Below are 20843 nucleotides of genomic sequence, written 5' to 3'. Positions count from 1 at the left end.
ATTTTAGAATCCAGGTCCCTTAAAGTGAAGATGTGAGATCTAAGTGAATAGACACATGACAGGCAGTAGGAGTCATTGAAAAAGACCACTCTTTGTCAACACTTATAAATGCAAGAGAACTTTGGACCTTCAAAGACATTTGCCCCAGAGGATTGTGGCCAAGGCACAGCTCCTCACTTACATAAGCAAGGTAGTAGCTCTGAGAATGGAGAAGCAAACAGAAACAGGACCCTTAGACACAGATCTTCACTGACTGCTAAGTCACTTCAGTCGTCTCTGACTCTTTGTGACCCCGTGGACTGTAGCCCGCCAGGCTCCTCTGTCCATGGGATTCTCCAGACAAGAATACTGGATTGGGTTGCCATTTCTTTCTCCAGGGGATCTTCCCAACCCAGGATTGAACCCATGTCTCTTACATCTCCTGCATTGGCAGGCGGGTTCTTTACCACTAGTGCCATCTGGGAAGTCCACCTCCACTGGGGAGACCATTAATTACAGGTTTTCAATTGTAGTGTGAACCTAGGTTAGGGTGTACCTATGTCTCACCCTCTTTCGCTCTCTTGGGTGGGTCAGAGATTTGGAGTCGGGCAAAGTCAGCATGAAATGTCAGCAGTCAAGTTAGAGCACTCATAGACTGAGGCATCAGTAGGTGAGCCCCTTAGTGGGGGTCAAGAGCACTTGGCAGCCAGGTCTGACCCTGCCTGGAAGCTATGGGAAAGTCTGTCTCCTCTGTGGACATCATTCAGCTATTTAAATTACTTAAATGGCACCCCACTCCAGTACTCTTTCCTGGAAAATCCCACGGATGGAGGAGCCTGGTAGGCTGCAGTCCATGGGGTTGCGAAGAGTCGGACACGACTGAGCGACTTCACTTTCACTTCTCACCTTCCTGCATTGGAGAAGGAAATGGCACCCCACTCCAGTGTTCTTGCCTGGAGAATCCCAGGGATGGGGGAGCCTGGTGGCTGCCGTCTATGGGGTCACACAGAGTCAGACACGACTGAAGTGACTTAGCAGCAGCATTACACACACACATACACACACACTCCTGAAGTCACTGCTGAGATAAACCCAGCCAGGAGTGCTTCTCCGTTGTGTGGGTTATAGGAAGTCTGTTTTTTATAAAATCAGTGCCTGGGATCTTTGGTGAGTGAGAACACTCGAAGCTGGAGGCATAGGGACAAGTGTGATTAACCTGGAGGAGATAGCTGGGACAGGAGAGTGGGTGAGATCATTCAGGCATGAGGGAGAGAGACAGAAGTGCTGAGGTCAGACCATCCCAGGAACACCTGCGTGTTTCCTGTTACCACCATGCCCACCACCACCACCATCACTGCCGTCATCCTCACCAGTATCCCCATCACTATCATCAGCACCCTTCGCATCAGCATCATCACCATCACCGATATCAACACACGTGCCATCAGCACCCTCACCGTCACTGTCGTCACCATCATCATCATCCTCCTCCTCGTGACCATCATCAGTACCATCATCATCATCACTTGACTTGGTACCCTGGAAAATGACTCTTTGGTTCCTCACGGAGCTAGTAGATATATTCTATAATAATAGTACTAGTCATAAGAGCATATATACTTTTTAATTGGTGTGTAATTATACTTTGCATCCTCGCCAAAACCTGGAAAATAGAGGTAGGTGTTTGATCCCCATTTTGCAGAGAAGGAAGCTGAGGCTCAGAGAAGTTACTGACTTGCCCAAAGGCACATAGCTATTGTGGGACAGTGTGCACTGGAGCCTAGATGGCCAAGTTCCTGAGAGCTGGGCCTCTGCCCTGCACCATGCTGTCCCTTGACGGTGGGGCCTCCACTTTGAGTGGACAGCTGTTGGCCCTGCCTGCCCATGAAGCTGCAACTCAGCCAGTCCCTTGAGAACTTGGGAACTATTCTTTGGCTGCTTTCACGGATGTTGCCGCAAAGAAGCTCATTAGGTATTTGGACATGTGAGGGTGTTGATGATGAAGATGGTGATGAGGAGCAAGGAGAGGGAGGAAAAGAAGAAGGAAGAGGGAGAGGAAGATGAAGAAAGTGATGATGGAGAACACAGTGATGGGTGGCAGCGACGGTGCTGCTGGTGGTCATGGTGATGATGGTGATCATCATGGTGATGATGGTGGGGATGGTGGTGACTGTGACCTAGATAGTGGCAATAATTTTTGTGTTTTTTTATTGTTATTTTTTCGAACTTTTGTGTTAAGAGCTGACTTTTCCCCCCTTGAATGTGTCTTGTGTAACAGATGAGGGGGACAGCCTCCTTTCACCAGCAACCCGTTTTTCCTGGGAACAGGGGGGCTCTGCATTGGGGCACATGGTGAGCCCAGAGGGGCACTGGCTATCCGAGGCCAACTGGGGCCCTGCAGGGCTGCTGTATGGTCTTGCCTGGGAGGGATTCTGACACAGAGGTCTTTAGTCATAACCCCGCAGATGGTAGCTTCACCCCACTGGCCAAACACATACACGAAAGATGGTGACTATAGTAATGATGCATAATAATCACGGCAGCAGCTTTGAGTCCCTACTATGTGCCAGGCTCGGCTTCATTGAATCCTCACTACAACTCTGTCAGGTAGGTACCATTATTCCTCCTATTTATAGAGGAGAAGTCTGAAGTTTAGTGAGGTTGAATGCCCTTCTTCAGATTCACACCCAGGATTCTTATAAACCAGGCAAAGATTAATGTGACAATGGACAAAGCCTGTAACTGTTTTATCCTCTTCCTCTCTTGCCTTGAGTGGTTTGAGAAAACTGGAGATCTTTGTTTCTGGGAGAACGGACATTAGCCCCACTTCACAGATGGGAAAACTGAGGCCGGGTGCAGCTGGAGAGTCAGCCCGGAGCCAGTGTGGCTCCTCATGTCGCCCGGGGGCCCTCCCCGCCCCTCGCCTCCCGTGCGGAGCCCCGAGCCCGCTCACGTCTTCCGCTCTGATTTTGCAGGCCGCGCGCTGGCGAGGGCTCAGCTCGCTCTGCCGGAAGGTATGCTGCGTGGCGCTCCCCCTGCAGCTGCTGCTGCTGCTCTTCCTGCTGCTGCTCTTCCTGCTCCCAGTCGGGGAAGAGAACCGCAGCTGCTTCCTGGCCAACAACTTCGCCCGCTCCCTCACGCTCATGCTCCGCTACGACGGGCCCCCACCCACCTAGCCCCCTTCGCCCCACCGGGGGCACTCGGGGGATGCTCTTCTCCAAACTTCCAGCTGCCCCAGCCTGGGGGACCTGGAAACAGAGGCAGGCCAGAGCCCTCTGGGCTGCATCCATGTAAATACTATATCGATGTTCTCAGAACAAAATTACTTTTTTATACAGTGTTGTCTCACTCTATTTATACTAAATGTGTACTGCGTGTGACTGAGGGGATAATGCATAGCCATTTCTTTTATATGCTCTGTATGTAAATGCTCAGTATGTATCATTTCACATATGACCTCTATTTGTCATTGGGAAAATTCCCAACAGTGTTTTTGTCCCATGGGATCTTGTAGCATTTTGGCCTTGGTCTGCAGTCAGCCCTGGAAAGCAGGGACAAGAACGTGTCGCTTGTATGGCCATCTCCTATCCAGAAACCAAGCCCCACGTCCAGATGTTCGTGAAGAGGACTCTGAGCCGTCGACACGGAAGAATGGCGTTGGCCCTCGCTCAGAGCCCACTGACTCTTGGTCTAGGTACAGTCAGGACAGCCGTGCTCCTCTAGGCTTCAGAGTGACTGCAGACTAGACGCTGTGGGTGAGAAGCAGAGAAAGGGCTGATTCGGGGCTGGCCCAGGAGCAGCAGTGAAACATGGCAAGTGAGAGTGAAATTAATGGAGGAAAGAAGAACTCCAAGGAGCATACCCGGAGCTAAGCAAAGCACAGCAGAAGGGGGACCTCGGGGAGCCTGAATAGCCCAGACCAGTGAGAAAGGTCCGTGGTCTGAGTCCTCAGGGAACGGTTAGGTCATGCTGCCCATGTTCTCTGCTCTGCTTGGGAATAAAATGAAGGAGAAGGAGCTTATTGTCAAGATTCCCACGTGGAAGGATAAGCACAATGTCTGTAGCACCCAAGTGGCTGACAGTGCCGGAAAGATGTGTTACCTCCATGGCGCCGAGGCTGAGTTTTTCATCATCTACAGCTCCGGCTGAAGGGACACAGGGAAGCATCTGACCCACCAGGGACCAGAGATCGGGGGTCCAAGACAGAGAGGAGGGGTCATCTGCAGAGCTCAGCCAGTCTGGAGGGCTCTCTCCTCCTTCCAGAAGGGACTTTGGAGAGAGCTGGGTCCTGTGGGCCACGAATGTCCCACACAGGTGCCCACAAGGGACCCAGGGTCCAGATGCCCCAAACCAAGCCCTCTCTGCAAGCGGTTGGCAGTCGGGCCCATGAGCCACCTGGGCCTTGAGGCTGGAAATATTGCATTGGCCAAAAAGTTCATTTGGGTTGTCTGTAACATCTTATGGAAAAACCAAACGAACTTTTGGGTCAACCCAATACATCCCTTCCTCCCCAGGGAGTTCTGGAATGGTTCCTGTGTTTCATCACTGGATCCTATTTTCCCCAAATCAACACTAAAGTTTCCTTTTTAAAAAATGCTTAGTGACCATTCTTTACTGATTGATTTTGTCTGTTCGGCTATGCATAGGAGACCAAGAGGGGATTCTTCAGGCCTTTGAAACCAGTGTCACAGACGCAGAAAGGCCTTTAAACAGAGGGGAAGCTGAAGACCCCGGAGGGTCCAGGCCCCCAGCACTGTGCCCCCCTCCCCCACACTGCCCTCTGGGCCTCACAGAACTGGGAAGAGCTGGACACTCACAGGGCAGGAAAGCAGGGTCACAGAGAGGAGACCTCCAGGCTGATGTATAAAGTGAGCTTTCCTCCAGATGTTCAGAGACCAAGCCACAAGGCCATTCTCCATGGGTGGCGGCTTTCCTGGAAAATCTGGGGCTGCGTGAACCAAGACCTCCGGCCCAGGCGACTGAACCCAGATCCTGACTGGGTTGACTGTGGCGGGGCCTTTGAACATCTCCATGCAGGCGGAGACCCAGAGAGGGGAAGTAACTTACCCAGAGCCACACAGCGGCGGCGGCTAAGGCCAGAGCGGATCCTGGTCACTGTTGCCTCTGGGTGGTACCCGGCTCACTGTCGTGCCCCACCAAATCTGTAACTTCAAACAGGCTTGAGTGACATGAATTCAGTTGGGTCACGTGTCCTACATATCAGGGAGGGAGAATCTGTAATGTGTGGGCTGGTGGGAGGAAATGAACATATATTTTTTAAACTTTGATACCATAGAGCTTGTTTGCATAACTTTTTTTTTACAAAAAAAGGAGAATTGATATTTTCATTACTTTCATATAAAGACAGTTGTGATATGACATAACCATTGTGTACTGGTGCTTCTCAAGTGTTATCTCTTTTGTTTAAAAGTAGGTGCAGATAATTATGAATTTTATGATGTTCTAGCTTCCTGAGGACCAACCTCAAAGAGCTTTCACGTGCCTTTTGAGAAGGTGTCACGGTGGGACCTTCATGCATGTATTTTTGTCTGTCCCCTGGAGGATGAGAGGTGGTAAGACGTGTCAAGTTCACTGCCCAGTCCAGTGGTGTGTGTCTGTGTGTTGTGTGTGTGTGCACATGTGCAATGTGTGTGAGAGACAGAGACAGGGAGAGAGGAAGGGAGAAAGAGAGAAAGAGGGAGAGAGAGAGAGAGAGACAAAATGATGGAGAGAGGGGGGCGGGGAGAGAGAGACGAGGAAGATGAAGAAGAAGTGGGGGAGGGAAGGGGAGGGGAAGGAAGACAGAAACACAGGGGATCCTGATCAAAGCTGCCCCTGCCCTCCTGAGCTGTCTCTCGATCACCTGATGCCGGGCTCCCTGCCCCAGGGTGGCCTTATCTGGGCGGTGCGGGTGGGGCGGGGAGGGGTCCCTGCCTGCTCTGTGAATCCGCGGCTTCCTTTGAGGGTCTGTTATCTGTGTGTCCCACTGGGGCAGCACAGTGATCTCCAGCAAGCCTCTCACATCCCTGGCCCAGTCAGGACTGAGCCCTAATTTCTTCTCTCGTGGGAACTCAGCTACCAGGGTTGGGGCTCCGCCTGTTCCTCTCACTCCAATAGGATTGTCACCTGTCTGGGTCAGCAACAGAGGAGAGGGCATGAGGCTGTGAGCGATGGGTGCAGGTTCAGCATGAAACACATGGGCATCTGCCCCCATGACTGCATCCACGGCAGACATCAATAATCGACCAGCAAGCCCTTCCCCTCCCCAAGGACCTCAGAGATCTTCACAGTCCTTCTCAAAACCAGTCCAGGCAGCTGCTGCCAATCACTCACATTTGTCATGTGAGAAAAACCCGTTTGACATCCTTGTACCCAATCCTAGTGCCCTCAGAAAACTCTCAATTCTGGCCTCCTTTTTAATTTTAAAATTAGGGTGTCCCCAGTCACTTCCCTTTCGTCCAGCCCCTAGGGGAGACAAACTAACCCCAGAAAGCAGGTGATGGGCTGAATTATCACACAGGACTTTTCAGAAAAGCAGATAGAGTAGGGAATGCTAGATTGCCAGTGTTGGTATAGACTGTCTTGGGCCAACTTTTTGCCCATTTTACAGATGAGAAAACTGAGGTCCTGACAGCTCCTCCTCACCCAGTGAATTCAGAGAATTCGTTCAAGAGGTGAGGATAGATCTCTGCACCCACTGAGTGACAGAGTGACCCTGCTCAGTGCTGAGCAAGGTGGAGCTGGAGCTCTGGTGTTAAGAGATTGTGACCTTTGGTAAGTCACCTGCCATGTCCCAGCAGCCCCTGGTAAAAGGGGAAATTAACCCCGGAACATCCCATCCCTACTTGCAATGTTGGATATTCTGGGAAGATGATGGTGGGCTTCTGTCTTGAGGCAGAATCTCTAGAGTCAGCCATAAACGTCAGAACCTCTTCTACCAACTTGCACTTAAATCGGGATATTGCTCATCCCTCATCGTGAGAAGTCAAGAGGTGGGCAGCTGTTGGTATCATTTCCTCAGTTCAGAGATGTCAGAAACAAGGTTTCTGAGGCTCTCTTTTCTTTCCCTTATGATTACCTCATGGCCCAAGATGCTTGCTCTACCTCCAGATTTTTCATCTGGATTCCAATTGGAAGAAGGAGAATGAGCTGGCTAGAAAATTTTCAGGAGCTTTCCCAGAAGCCCCATCCAGACACTTCTGTTACATCTCATAGATCAGAACCATGTGACATGGTTCCTTGACATTTGCAAGGAGTCTGGAAATACATCCCCCCAACAAAACGGGCAGCTCTTAGCAAGAAGGAGGGGTTGAGTGGATTGGGGTATCACTTAGGTGTCTCTGCCTAGTCATCTTGACCCTCTGTGTCTTGGTTTCACACTCTCAGCAGAACTCAGGGGCATTCATCACTGAGGGGTGAGAATGACCTTACCAACACTGTCCCCCACCTGCCTCCCCAGGTGACGGGGGTCCCTGAGTCCTTCGAGTCCCTCCCCCTTTGGAAGGCATCATAGCTTTTCCCTCTGTACTCAGGACACTTCTAGACCCACTTTCTTGCAAATAAATCAAGTGCCCTTCTTGACCAGAGTGTGTGCAAAGGCAATCCCCTACCCCCCCACCCCATCCTGTCTGTGTAGACCCAGGGATAAGCTTTTTAACACTTTTGTGTTTGAATTCAGCCCAGGAAATTTATAGTTCCTTCAATTTCTTCTGGAACGTGAGTTACTCCTGGGGACACATCCTGAAAAGAGAAGCTTTCTGAGATTTTCCAGGCTTTCCTCCACCCATTTTCCAGCTAAGCCCCCAAAAGAGAACTTGGGAGGACACACAGCCCAGGTGGCTCCCAGCATCCGCCTGATGGAGCCCACGGCACCTCCAGCAGAGGGGCAGATTCAAAAGACTTAGACCATCACTTCTTAGTTTCAATTATAAGAGAAAGGCCTCCTGTTTGTCAAAGTGAGAAAAAGTGGAAATCATTTTTTTTTAAGAAGTTAAAAAGACAAAAGCTCACCATCTAAAAACAGATCAGGCAGAGCACCCAGAGCCTTTGAGAAAAGTCAGCCTATTCAGCATCCTTCAGTGCCTGCCTTTTGGTTGTCATGGTAACGGGACGGCTGCTTACAGGTTGGTACCCAAGCACCTTGTCCAGACGGGGGCCAGGAATCCTACAGAGGGACCTCAGTTTTCCCAAAAGGCCCCAGGCTTCCTTTCAGGAAAGTTTACTTCTGAGCTTGGCAACCAGAGCTCAGGGAGGCAGCCCTTCTTCCTGTTCTGATGGAAATGAGAGGGAAGAAACAAACAGGGCCTGCAAGTGGACCCTGACTTCTTCCAAAAGCCCATGGCATGAAGTCCTGGTCTTGTTTTTAGGTGATGAAACCAGAGAACAGAGAGGGTTAGCAGTCTCCCTAAAAGCAACCAGCTAGTGGGCGAGTGGTCGAGCTGGGACTTGCACCATGGATGATGGGCTCCAGGCATCTCCTCTTCAGCCTCAACTGCTTTTCTTTCCTTGACAGGCCTGGGTTGCTGCTGCTTTGCTAGCTGGTTAGCTAGTTGAAGGGCTTCCCAAATGGCTCAGCGGTAATGAATCCCTCCACCAATGCAGGAGATGCAGGTTCAATCCCTGGGTTGCGAAGCTCCCCTGAGAAGACAATGGCAACCCACTCCAGTATTCTTGCCTGGGAATTCCCATGGATGGAAGAGCCTGGTGGGCTACAGTCCATGGGGTCGCAAAGAGTTGGACACGACTGAGCGTGTGTTCACAGCGGCTAGTTGAGGGTAATGTCCCAGAGCAGGACTTCTTTCCGATGCCCAGTCCCCCAGGGAGCTGGCAACACCAGGGTGACATGCCGGGAGACGGAGGCAGGGTGCTTCCCTCCCCTGCAAAAATAGAAACAGACCGCCTCTGCAGGGCAGCTGGAGGGCAGGGTCGGCTTTGGGCTGTGACTGCCTGTAGGCCTGTTCTGATTCCTTCTACTGGAGGGAAGAAAGAGGCATTTTCTCTGCAGAAACAGTAGCCTTGCATGTTCTAGAAGTTTCATGGGTGAGGAAGAAATGGACAGAAAAGTTTTGTGTGAACGTGGTGTGTGTGTGTACACGTGTGTGTGGGAGGCGGGAATGGGTGTGTTCTACACACTCCTCTCCACCCAGAAGCACAGAGGCGCAGCCCCTGTTTCCTGCCCTGGGCTTGTGGACGACAGATCCATCAGCCCGTGGTCTCTGGGACCCTCAGGGTGACCACGCTGGACCCAGGATGTGTCCCCTCATTCCAGCATTTTATGCCTCTTGAGGGGAGCCACCGGCTGGTCTCCACACAAGGGGAGGGCAGCTGACCCCCGAGGTCTCTGCCTTCTGACAAGCTCCCTAAGGCTGGTTTGGAAACATGCCTTCGCTTTTTACTGGGCTGGCACGCAACCTGCTCAGAGAGGAGGACTCCATTCACGGGGTCCTAGTTTGCCCATTTCTATCTTACTCTGTCTGTTAGAAACCCGTGATGTTCAAAGAGGCTAAAAAAAACAACAGGAGATCATCATCGAACAGCTCGAGAATGCTGGCTTCTGTCCATTTTTCTGCTCTCAGCCACTATTTCTTAAAACATTTATGATCTCAATGTATGTGGTTGAGGAATGACTAGCTCTGTGTTCACTTTTCAATTATGTTTGATTTTGTAGGGCTCCTCTGAGGAAGGATCAGCTTTGATTCTTTTCATTTGCTTATGTATATTCATTCCATGTTTTCTTCCAGGAAAGGTTTAAGGCAAGATTTGAGTGTATACATGGTTAACATGGTCATTGTAGGGCTAGAAATAACCTCTTTTTTGAGCATACAATCTATTTTTAACCAATCAATGGACTGGCTAATTTAAAAAAAAAATGTATCTGGGATCCAAAGGAAGAAAGGAAGAAACCAGTGGCTGATCATGGAATATGTTGAGCACCTAAGATGACGGAAGCAGGAAAAATGGCAAGTTTTTAGTACGAGCTTTGGAGGTATCACTATCCCCCACCCGCCCATTTCAAGTCCAGAAGACCAACCCTCTCATCCCAGAACACACGAGCTTGATAGATTTGTTAGTTTCTCTTGTCCCCCTCTCCCAAGTCGGGGCTCGGGAACCAGAGGGTCCCACACCTCCCCAGAACTCCACGTGGAGGCATTGCCACCTTCCTGCAGTCTGTCTACCATCAGTCAAATCCACAGAGGCAAAAACCAGCCCATCCTTGCCCTTGAAACCCGATGACACTAGCCGAGTACCGACCAGCTATTCATGTGGCTGGACTGGTCTGGTTAAGGCTGGGCGAGCCAGGTGAGGGCATGGTCCGGTGTGTGTGTGTGTGTGTGTGTGTGTGTGTGTATGTGTGTATGCTGTGTCGTGAGTTTTGTCGTCAAAAGCAAACTAATTTTTTATCATTGTTTAAAATGTCCTACTATGTAAACAGTAGGCACAGGGACCATATTCACTCCTGTCGTATTGTTTGTGCTGGTGAAACACGCATTTGTAACAAATTAAGCTTTCTGGGAAGGCAAGCAGAGGGGGGAGCCCAGTGACTGCCTTGGAACATGTGTGTCTTATCTCAGTTCATATCAAGTCCAAAAGCAGCCAAGAACCTCCCCTGCCTTCCCTGCTGGGGACCAGGAGGGACTCCAGGGCCCTTGGAAATTCTCCTCTGTGCTCTGTTTTAAAGTCGCGTGAAGCTTCCGTCCCCTTCCTGTTGTTCAAGCTGGAAATGACCATGTTCTCAAAGATGGCTCGACATTTTGGCAGTTGCTTTATGTTTCCTACAATGTATCTGCCTTATGTTTGGAAATAAAAATCTCTATTTTGGCCTATGAAGCATTGTGTGGTTTGCAAGTTTCTTTTTCTGAGATTAAGGGGTGTGTCTGAAGAGGTTATAAGGAGAAAGATGCCATGTGGCCAAGGCTGACTGAGGGATGAACCCTGATTTCCGGGCAGAATGCGGGCCCGGTTTATGCAGGGGTTGGGGTCAAGGCAATAGCATCTCTCAGTCCAGCGTGAGCGTCGCATCAGCTGGGAAGCATCTTCTAAAGCTCTGCCTGCATCTCCCCAGATCTCCTGGGTCACAGGGTCAGGGATGGGGACAGTCCAAGCAAATTTTAGAAATTCCAAAATGCACGCTGACTAGAGAAATGGCCCCAAACAGATCCAGGCACAAGGAGCTAACAGAAGGTTTCTTCTAACACTGCTCCCAGCCCCTGGATCAGAGCCCCATTGTGAAGGTTTGTTTAACAAACAGTTCTTAGGCTCCGGGATCTGGTTTCCTAACCCACAGCGCATTGAACGCTACAAGCAGAGGACACATTTTTAGAATCAGGAGAAGGGCAATCCCGAGCCCAGTTTCCAGGAAAAGTCTTAAACCAGCAAGGAAACCCAGTTGATGAAGGCTCCTAATTTAGGGCCCCAGCTTGCCAAGAAAAGGGAAAGTTACATTCAGAATCTGCTGACAAAGGCAGAGATGTGTGTACTTCAATCTAGAACACGTTCCAGGAGAAGGATTTAAAACAGAAAGGCTAGGACTTCCCTGGTGGTCCAGTGGTTAAGAATCTGCCTTCCGATGCCAAGAACACAGGTTCTGTCCCCGCACGTCCCAGGGCAACTAAGTCCACACGGTGAAGACCCAGCACAGCCGAAAAACAACAGCCCCCCGCCACTGCCCCCCCGAAACCAGAAAGTCTCTGCCCCTTGCATAATTTACTCCCCACATTTTAAAAATCTGCCATTGTTTTAATAATGCGTGTAATAGTTTTTCTAATTTGTTATCTTAAGAAATCTCCCTCACCTTTTGGGAGGAGAGAGAGAAGTAATGTGTGTGTAATCCCTCATTCCTAAAGTGCTGGGAAAAGGTAGAACCAGGTTCTCGACTCTTCCTTAACCTAAGCGGCATCCAGACAGTGAATGAGAAAGACCTGCTGCTGCTGCTGCTGAGTCGCTTCAGTCGTGTCCGACTCTGTGCGACCCCATAGACCGCAGCCCACCAGGCTCCGCCGTCCCTGGGATTCTCCAGGCAAGAACACTGGAGTGGGTTGCCATTTCCTTCTCCAATGCATGAAAGTGAAAAGTGAAAGTCCAGTCGCTCAGTCGCGTCTGACTCTTAGCGACCCCAGCCTACCAGGCTCTTCTGTCCATAGGATTTTCCAGGCAAGAGTACTGGAGTGGGGTGCCATTGCCTTCTCCGAGAAAGACCTGGAACCTTCTAATTGAAGACTGGGTTCCACAGCACATGCCCTAGGGTTCGTTGAAATCACTCTCTGAGGTTCCCCCCACACCGATCTTAACATGCTTTACTTTAAATTTATTTTCTTCTTTATAAAAAATGTTTACTGAAATATAGTTGCATTATAATGCTGTGTTAGTTGCAAGTGTACAGCAGTGATTCTCTCTCTATATACATATATATATTCTTTTTTAGGTTCTTTTCCATATGATAGGTTATTACAAGACCTTGAGTATAGTTCCCTGTGCTCTACATCTGAGTTTTTGACTTGGTAGAGCAGCTCTGCAGACAAAGATCAAAGAATGGAACTGTCTGTTCTGTTTGGAGGGGGTCCTTGGTGGCCACAGGTCACCCTTGTTGAATGGCGACCAGTGACAAAAGACAGGATGACTTTTCACCGTCAGACTCCAATAAGAACAGGATTTGTTTGCAACAAGGAACTTCAAACTGGAAGAAGCGAATCCACCAGGCATCTCAGGCCCCACCGGCTAAAGTCTCAGGGTAAGGCTGTGTACCTCTTTTTTCTTCTTTTGGCTGTGCCAAGTATTTGCAGCTGCACAGGCTTCTCTCTGGTTGTGGTGCACGAGCTTCTCATCGCGTGGCTTCTCTTGCCGCAGAGCCCTGGCTTCAGTAGTAGCAGCATGTGGCCTCTAGAATGCAGGCCCCATAGTTGTGGCACACGGGCTTTGTTACCCTGAGGCCTGTGGGATCTTCCTGGGCCAGGGATCAAACTCATGTCTCCTGCACTGGCAGGCAGATTCTTTACCACTGAACCACTAGGGAAGCCCCGGCCGCATACCCTTGAACAGACCCTTACAATCATGGGGCCAGAGATATGGAAGCCTCGTTCTCCTAATCTCCTAATTAGTCCTCAAAAGATAAAGCATGCCCCTTAGGTGAATGTAGAATTGATCATGGTGTTCCTGATTTTAAGAAGCTTTAATTTGCATAATGGAATATTATGCCGGGCATCATATATGGTAATTAAGCATGCTATACATGTTTATTTCTACAACAGCGGCTTCCAATCTTGGGTCAGAAGTTTCAGCGTTAAAACACTGATTCGGCAGGAAAACTAGATTCAGTCTCTTTTGTTTTAATTTCACACCTTTGGGGGAATCTAACCCACTGTGAAAGTTACATTAAACACACACATGGTTTCTAAACCTTTACAGAACTCTCTCTCCTACTCCTGGCTGGGTGATTAACTCATTTTTATGACTATGCTTTTTTTTCTTTTTCCCACAACCAGGCATGCTATGGAAGTAATTATCTTACCTCTGTTTTCGTCTGTGGCTTCCAAGCCCAGCCGTGACATGTTTAATTGGAGAGATTCATCATCTTTTGTTGGAAGCCCCTTGGTGAGGACATTATTCACTGCTTGGCCTTGGTCCCTTCCATCACCGTCTTGCCAACCCTGGCTCCAACAGCTCCTGCCATGACCTTTCTCCACCCTGCTTCCCCCAATTACACACTGAGATGGGCCACTGGCTTGAAGCCTCCGTCCCTGGTACGGCCATTGCCCTTCCCTGTGCATCCTAGTACCTGCTCCCGGCTCCCGCTTGGTCTTCATTTCGGCTTCTGCTGCCAATTTCTAACAGGAGGGCTCCTCTACCAATGGACATCAAGGGTAATTGTTCCAAATTGTCCTGCCGCATGGCCTCTCTCACTTGGAGGGTACATTTTCCCCATCCTTGAGCATGTGCAAATAATTGAGGCCCTTTTGCTTTGGAATAAGCTGACGAGATGACAAAAAGAAAAGTAAAATTTTAAAAAGGAAGCCAAATGGAAGGTGGTAGCCTGGATTGCATCCTGGAATAATCAGAGGACATTGGCTGAACACCTGATGAAATGCAAATGAAGTCTGTAGCCCTGTTAATAATACTGGCCAGTGTTAGTGTCTTGGTTTTGAAAAATTTCCCATGTGACATAAGACGTGAGCGTTAGATGAGATCAGGTGAAGGATATATGGGAACTTTGTGCTCTTTTTGCAACTTTTCTAAAATTATTCCAAAATAAATGTTTTTAAAATATATATTTTTATGGCCTTGGAAAAAAATTTGAGCATACTTTTTGGCCCTTAATGTGAATGCTTAAAATGGGGATGACTGTTCTCGGAGCAGGATTGGAGGCAACCTGATCTGTGTTTGGCTCTTAGCAACTGCATCACAATCTCAATTGACCTTGAGAAAGTTCTTCAATCTTCCTGAGTGATTCAAAGGGATGTGGTTGTGGGGATGAAGGAGGCTATACTGAAGAGCTTGTACAGGGCTTGGCACAGAATAAACACTTAACATCGGGAGCTATTTATTCAACTCCCTTCCTAGCGGCTTCCTCAGTCATGCTAGGCAGGTTCAGAAGAAGTGTCATGTTTTAGCCATCTGAACTTGGAGTTTCTAGGATACTTAGCTTGATTCCAAAGTACTTCCCTGTAACAACTGTTAGGGGTTTGGGGTGTCCCCTGTGGGCTTGCAAGTGTCCTAGAGATACTTGTTGGGGGAGATTCTGGAATCAGGATTCAGTTGCAGACAATAGAATCCACTCTAACCAGTATGAGAAAGCATTCATTATGAGATGTTAGGCCGATGGGGCTCAAAGAGTCAGACAGGACTTGGAGATTGAACAACAACAAAATTAGGTGGTTTGCAAAATTGTTGGAAAAAATGGAAGTAGTGGGCTGTAGTCTGAGAATCCAGGAATAGTTTTGGCCCTGGGACCTCTCAGCCTCTTCCATGAGGAAGAAAGAAGTGCTGATGATGGTAAGAAGCTGCCAAACCAGGAAGCTACTGAGTGAAGTCTCATGGTCTCCATGCCATCCTCAGCGGCAAAACAGATACCCCATGTCAGGCTGTCTCCTCGGCGCTCCCCTTCCGTACTGAGAGTTGTGCAGGAGAATCTGAATGAGCAAAAACCCAGGTCACATCTAGAACCTGGCAGCAAAGGAGTTGGGAAATGTCATTTTAGCTTTCTCCTTTCTGCCTTACAGGAAGACATCCTGCAAAGGAGTCTAATGAGTGATGAAGGAGCAAAATCCATTCGGTGCCCCGCAGTCCACACCTCTGGAGACTTCATGTCTGTGCACACTCCCATTTCCATATCTAAACTTCCAAGCAGAAACCATAGCAGAAATAATAAGATCACACTCCATCTAATGCAGTTACCTCTTTATGAACAGGGGCATGCTTAGCAACATGTCACTAGTCAGCTTTTTTTTTATTTCTATGCTCTATCATTTTTCCTGTTTCATTCATAATCTTGACTTAATGTTTTGGAGGCTGAAAATTAAATTAGAAGGTTCAGTTCAGTTCAGTCGCTCAGTCGTGTCCGACTCTTTGCGACCCTATGAATCGCAGCACGCCAGGCTTCCCTGTCCATCACCAACTCCTGGAGTTCACTCAGACTCACGTCTATCGAGTCAGTGATGCCATCCAGCCATCTCATCCTCTGTCGTCCCCTTCTCCTCCTGCCCCCAATCCCTCCCAGCATCAGAGTCTTTTCCAATGAGTCAACTCTTCACATGAGGTGGCCAAAGTACTGGAGTTTCAGCTTTAGCATCATTCCTTCCAAAGAAATCCCAGGGCTGATCTCCTTCAGAATGGACTGGTTGGAAACCATCCCCATTCCTGCCACCATGCCCAAGTGGTTCATGAGCGGGCACTGGGGTAGCTGGAGGAGGAGGCTGCGTGATGTCCACGGGAGGACCACCTTGTCCACCCGGCTATCGGGAACCTCTTTGGCATAGACAGACTTCTGGTGAACATTCCTAGACCCCACCCACACCTTTACACTCAATATCCATTCCACAAGGGCTACCCACACATCTCTTCCTCCCTCCTCTTTGTTATCAATCCTCAGTCTTTCAACTCTTTTCAAGCCCTTGATCATCGTTAAGTCAAGAAGGCTTCCTTGTGGGCTTCCCAGATGGTGCTAGTGGTAAAGAACCTGCCTGCCAATGCAGGAGACGTACAAGACACAGGTTCGATTCCTGAGTCAGGAAGATCGCCTGGAGAAGGAAATGGCAACCTACTCCAATATTCACACCTGGAGAATCCGATGGACAATGGAGACTGGCGGGCTACAGTCTGCTGTCACAAGGAATCAAAAAGAATTGGACTCAACTGAAATGACTCAGAACACATGCACAGACTTCCCAGGTGGTCCAGTGGCTAAGATTCCTGCTCCCAAAGCAGGGGGCCTGGTTCCATCCCTGGTCAGGGCCACAACTAAAGATCCCACATGCCAGAACTAAGACAGGGCACAGCTAAATAAATGAATAAATTTTTAAAAAATTAAGGAAAGAATATTTAAGTAAAGAATACCTAAGGTCAGGTATGAATAAAATGGTGAACAAAATACTAACCTCCTGCCCCGCTGGAGCATACTTTCTAGTGCTGGCTGTTGCATTAATCCATGTAGATTTGTACTCCCAGTGACTTCACAAAAAAATTCAGCTCAAAGATGTACGTGGGAATCCTCCCCCACTGTCTTTCATCATCGGCTTTCCACAGGGTTATGATCCTACAGAACAATATATTATCCAAGACCAAATCCTTTCCTCCTAAGACAATTGGTCATAGGAGCCTCCAGGTGAGGCCATGGGGGAGTGGGTTGAGGGGAAGGGGGCTGTGTAGCAGGGGAAGGTGCCCTGGGGTGTGAACCACATGTATTTGGCTCATATGGTGACCAAACAAGGCAGTGGGCAAAGACTGCAGGCCTGGGCACTCATCCGGGCACTGGCCCACGGCATGGTTGTTGCTATTCAGTCACTCGGTCACGTCCAACTCTTTTGAGACCCCTTGGACGGCAGCACGCCAGGCTTCCAGTCCTTCATTGTCTCCCGGAGTTTGCTCAAATCCATGTCCATTGAATCAGTGATGCCATCCAATCATCTCTTTCCCTGTCACCCCCTTATCTTCCTCCCCTCAATCTTTCCCAGCATCAGGGTCTTTTCCAGTGAGTTGGCTGTTCGCATCAGGTGGTCAAAGTAATGGAGTTTCGGTTTCAGCATCAGTCCTTCCAGTGAATATTCAGGGTTGATTTCCTTTAGGATGGACTGGTTGGATCTCCTTGCAGTCCAAGGGACTCTCAAGAGTCTTCTCCAATACCACAGTTCAAAAGCATCAATTCTTTGGTGCTCAGCCTTCTTTATGGTCCAACTCTCACATCTGTATGTGACTACTGGAAAAACCATGGCTTTGACTAGATGGATCTTTGTTGGCAGAGTGGTGTCTCTGCTTTTGAATACACTGTCTAGGTTGGTCACAGTTTTCCTTCCAAGGAGCAAGCGTCTTTTAATTTTGTGATCCCATGGCACAGGGGTCAGACAAGGTGTGGTTCCCACTCATGGTGAGATGAAGCGGTGGGCTCCTGACCCTTGAGCAATGCCCTTGCTGTGGAATTTGCCTCCATCTTGTGGTCCTGGGACACAGCCCCTCCTATGACAGCGCTCTGTGATAGAGCTTCCTGTACCCGGGACCTGACGCTCCACCTCTGAAAACCAATTTGTGACTATTGTTCTGCACCTTCTCACGCAACACCTACACTTGCTCTTGGTTTCCTGTTTCCGTCTCTCTTCCATCAACTCCTCTGACCCTGTTGTCTTTGCTCCGGTTTCTTTCTTATTGGCCTTGCGGCATGTGGAATTTTAGTTCCCCGACCAGGGATTGAACTTGCACCCCTTACATTGGAAACATGGAATCTTAACCGTTGGATCTCCAGGGAAGTCCCCTTTGCTCCAGTTTCTGGTTCCATAAACTCAGATTTGTTTTGATGCTCATATCCTCCAAAACAGGGACTGGCCTGTGAGTCAATCTCAGTTAATGATTTAAAAATTTTTTAATAGTTATATGTTTAAATGGTTATATAAGTACCATTATATAAACATCTTCAAGTTTGCCTCTTAGCCTATCAAAGTCTAAAATATTTCCTACTTGGCCCTCTGGGGAAGCGTTGGTCAACCCCTGCTCGTGGTATTGCTTGCACAATTTCCCACCCAGCCACTCCATGTATCTGAGCTGTTGACCATCACCACCACCCGCCTCCTGCCATACCCACAGTCCCATCCAGGTCCTTCTGTAAAACCAGTTTCCCTGGCTGGCTGGCCTTGACTCCCTTGAAGGGGATCAGGGAAAAAGCACATTGGACGGGGCGTCAGGAGAAATTGCTTCCAGCTCCCAGCAATGGCTACTAACTTGCTTTGCGACTCTTGGTTAACTCAAGTAGCTTTTCTGCTCCTCCATTCCCTCACTGTCAAGTGGGGAGTTCGGGAGTGAATTACTCTGGAGACTGCCCACAGAAGTGCTGGCCCTTTTCAAACCATCGACCACGTCCTCACAAGGAACACGTGGAGAGAACAACGCACCACGAAGGGCTGAGGAACCGCTGGATGGAGCCCACGACTCGTCCTTTACGCTGGGACCGGGGACAAGGAGCCGTGGAGGCATGTGTGCACGCCCACACAGACACACACGCTACACACACATGATAGCTGCACACACTTGCACATATGCTCAACATACACCTGCAGGCAGCACACACATGTCACACATGCACCAAACACACACTTACGTGCACACATACAGACACACTCACACCACACCCAGACATCACAAACCGACACACAGACACACAGAGGCAGACACACATCACACTCAGAGGCACACCCCACACCATGGATGCACAGACCCACAGAGACACCTGTGACTTTTCATGGGTCATTAAACAGGGAGCTCCCCCCGCCCCTGCTGCTCTGGGGCATATCCCTGGGGAGCCCTCCTTGACTCCTGGCTTGATTAAGTCAGGTCTTCAAGAAACCAGAAAATTAAATTTGGGGCCATTTCTCTGTTCCGGATATTGTGCATAATTTGAGGATTACTCTGGGCAAGGAAAAGAGAATGAACTTTCTCTTTTAAAAAACTGGGCTTGAAAAGGAAAACCCTGTTGTGAGGGTTAACAAGTGTGCTGGCGGGTGAGGTCAGGAGGGGTGGGGCCAGAGAGCCATAGCTGAGCACCAACCAGATCGCCTGCTGGGGTCAGGCCAGTAACGCAGGGGCTATAAAGAAAGAGATTGCATTTAATTAAAGAAACATCTTCTTAAAATCTTCGTTTTGCTGAAACGCAAGTCCAACCCAGAACAAACACCCAGAGGCCAAAACACAAATTGTGTAGTTGGGGTTGCTAGAAAACCTCCCATGAGTTACCTTTTAACACGTGTCAGAACCAGAATTCATCCAGAAGTTGGGGGAAGGGAGGGAGGGAGCCCTTCATTTGATGGGTCTTGCATACCATAGGCGGAGAAGGCAATGGCACCCCACTCCAGTACTCTTCCCTGGAAAATCCCATGGGCGGAGGAGCCTGGAAGGCCGCAGTCCATGGGGTTGCTGAGGGTGGGACACGACTGAGCGACTTGACTTTCACTTTTCACTCTCATGCATTGGAGAAGGAAATGGCAACCCACTCCAGTGTTCTTGCCTGGAGAATCCAGGGACGGGGGAGCCTGGTGGGCCGCTGTCTATGGGGTCGCACAGAGTCAGACATGACTGAAGTGACTTAGCAGCAGCAGCAGCATACCATAGACTTAAAAAGATGATAATGAAATACTCGCAGCTTGTTGGGGACTTTAACGCACATTGCTTGGTTCTTCCAATAGACGTCAAAGTTATGACTGTGTCTAACCCCCAGACCATTTACTGGGTGTAGAAGTAAGAACAAGGCCTTAAGGATAATAGAGCAGAATTGGAGAATCTTGAGCAAGATCTCTCAGCCCAGAGGTGCTTGAATGACTGCCCAAAGCACTGTGTTAAGAAAGAAGGACTCTGAGGGTGTAATTGAGCAAAGAACTCCAAGCGCTCTTGGTGTGGTCTCTCACGGTGGGGGTGAGGGGATGGGGGGTTGGGAGGTGGAGGTGTGGGGGGCGGTGGAGGGGGCACCCATTCTGCATTCTTTCCCTTAGCCTTAGTTTCTTTATCTGTAAAAGTGAAGGGCTTGCCCTCCATCTGAGCTCATAAACTCACACACCGATAGAACACAGAGAGGAAGCCCAAGTGAGAGACTAAACAAAGCATAAAAAATATCATGAAGGAAGCTTCTGGGGACCCTGCCCCATTGTTGTCATGTGGGTACCCACGCTTTGGGTTCCTGAGTCTGACAGTTTCGAGATCATTGAAGATTTCAGATTTTAACGTAAGAAATGGGTTAAACTAGACCATTGTTTTATATTATAGTATGAGTTTATGGTCTTTGATGGCCATCAATTTCTGTAGTTTCTTTGAACTACAGAAATAAGCATTTAGTGTGGATCATCTTGTCTTAACTTTGAAATATTGCAGAGACACAGCATTGTATATCTCTCTCAGCCCTTACTTGAGTAAACACAAGTAAATACCAGGGAAGCCCCAAATACAGCTCCATAATCTTTCTAAGAATAAAGCAATTTATCAGGAGTTTGACTACTTACCCAACCTTTTGTTGTTAACCTGTTTATGGATCTTATATTTTTCAGAGTTAAGATGTATTTTTGGTATGTGGCCACTGGTAAGAAGCTTAGTCATAAAAAGTGAAAAAAAAAAAAAGATTTCAGATCTTAAAGTTTAAAAAAAAACTATTTTTAAGTGGCAATTAATTTGAATACTTAAAAAAT

At 48.8% G+C, this 20843-nt stretch overlaps 1 protein-coding gene across 4 annotated transcripts in view; it reads left to right on the top strand.

Annotated features, from left to right (window-relative positions):
• Positions 1–10806, top strand: part of SYNE3 (spectrin repeat containing nuclear envelope family member 3) — a 112497-nt gene extending 101691 nt beyond the window's left edge. For all 4 annotated transcript variants that reach the window (XM_070775645.1, XM_019983747.2, XM_070775646.1 and 1 more), the window contains one exon: positions 2955–10806. In XM_070775645.1, the coding sequence (XP_070631746.1) occupies positions 2955–3155 (201 nt within the window). In that variant the 3' untranslated portion in view covers positions 3156–10806. The remainder of the gene's footprint in view (positions 1–2954) is intronic.
• The last annotated feature ends 10037 nt before the right edge of the window (positions 10807–20843 follow it).

This window comes from Bos indicus, chromosome 21, assembly GCF_029378745.1.
Source record: "Bos indicus isolate NIAB-ARS_2022 breed Sahiwal x Tharparkar chromosome 21, NIAB-ARS_B.indTharparkar_mat_pri_1.0, whole genome shotgun sequence".
Lineage (NCBI taxonomy): Eukaryota > Metazoa > Chordata > Mammalia > Artiodactyla > Bovidae > Bos > Bos indicus.
This window is presented reverse-complemented; position numbering and strand designations above follow the sequence as displayed.